This window comes from Buceros rhinoceros, unplaced genomic scaffold (assembly GCF_000710305.1).
Source record: "Buceros rhinoceros silvestris isolate BGI_N320 unplaced genomic scaffold, ASM71030v1 scaffold21578, whole genome shotgun sequence".
Taxonomy (NCBI): Eukaryota; Metazoa; Chordata; class Aves; order Bucerotiformes; family Bucerotidae; genus Buceros; species Buceros rhinoceros.
In genome coordinates this window covers 6671-7073 of record NW_010425417.1, presented here as the reverse complement: position 1 = coordinate 7073, position 403 = coordinate 6671, and the positions used below count along the sequence as shown (strand labels likewise).

The 403-nt window shown below is 58.1% G+C and overlaps 1 protein-coding gene across 1 annotated transcript in view; it reads left to right on the top strand.

Moving 5' to 3' along the window:
- The window catches only part of SIRT6 (sirtuin 6), a gene marked incomplete at its 5' end in the record, with an annotated part of 5441 nt that overhangs the window by 4021 nt on the left and 1017 nt on the right, over positions 1-403 (top strand). Inside the window, one exon of the mRNA XM_010141157.1 lies at positions 87-210. Within this exon, the coding sequence (XP_010139459.1) occupies positions 87-210 (124 nt within the window). The remainder of the gene's footprint in view (positions 1-86; positions 211-403) is intronic.

Below are 403 nucleotides of genomic sequence, written 5' to 3'. Positions count from 1 at the left end.
GGCCTCTTAGTGCCATGGCACCTGCCAGTGCCTGCGAACAGCCACAGCCTTTTCTCTGCCCTGGATGTTCTGTCTCCTCCCCGCAGGAAAGCTGACCTCTCCGTCACGTTGGGGACCTCGCTGCAGATCAAACCCAGCGGCAACCTCCCGCTGATCACCAAGAAGAGAGGAGGGAAGCTGGTCATAGTCAACTTACAGGCAACCAAACACGTGAGTGAGAGCGTCCTCGAGCGCCCGCGCTGCTCCCTTCCCCTCAGGCACTTGTTCCAGCCCCAGGTTAGTCTCGGCACATCGTCCCCTCCCAGAGAGCAGAGTGGCCTCTTGGGCGTCCCTCGTTGGAGGGTTTAAACCAGCAATTCCCGATGAACTCCAGGAAATGCAGAGTAAATCTTCAGAGCAGAAT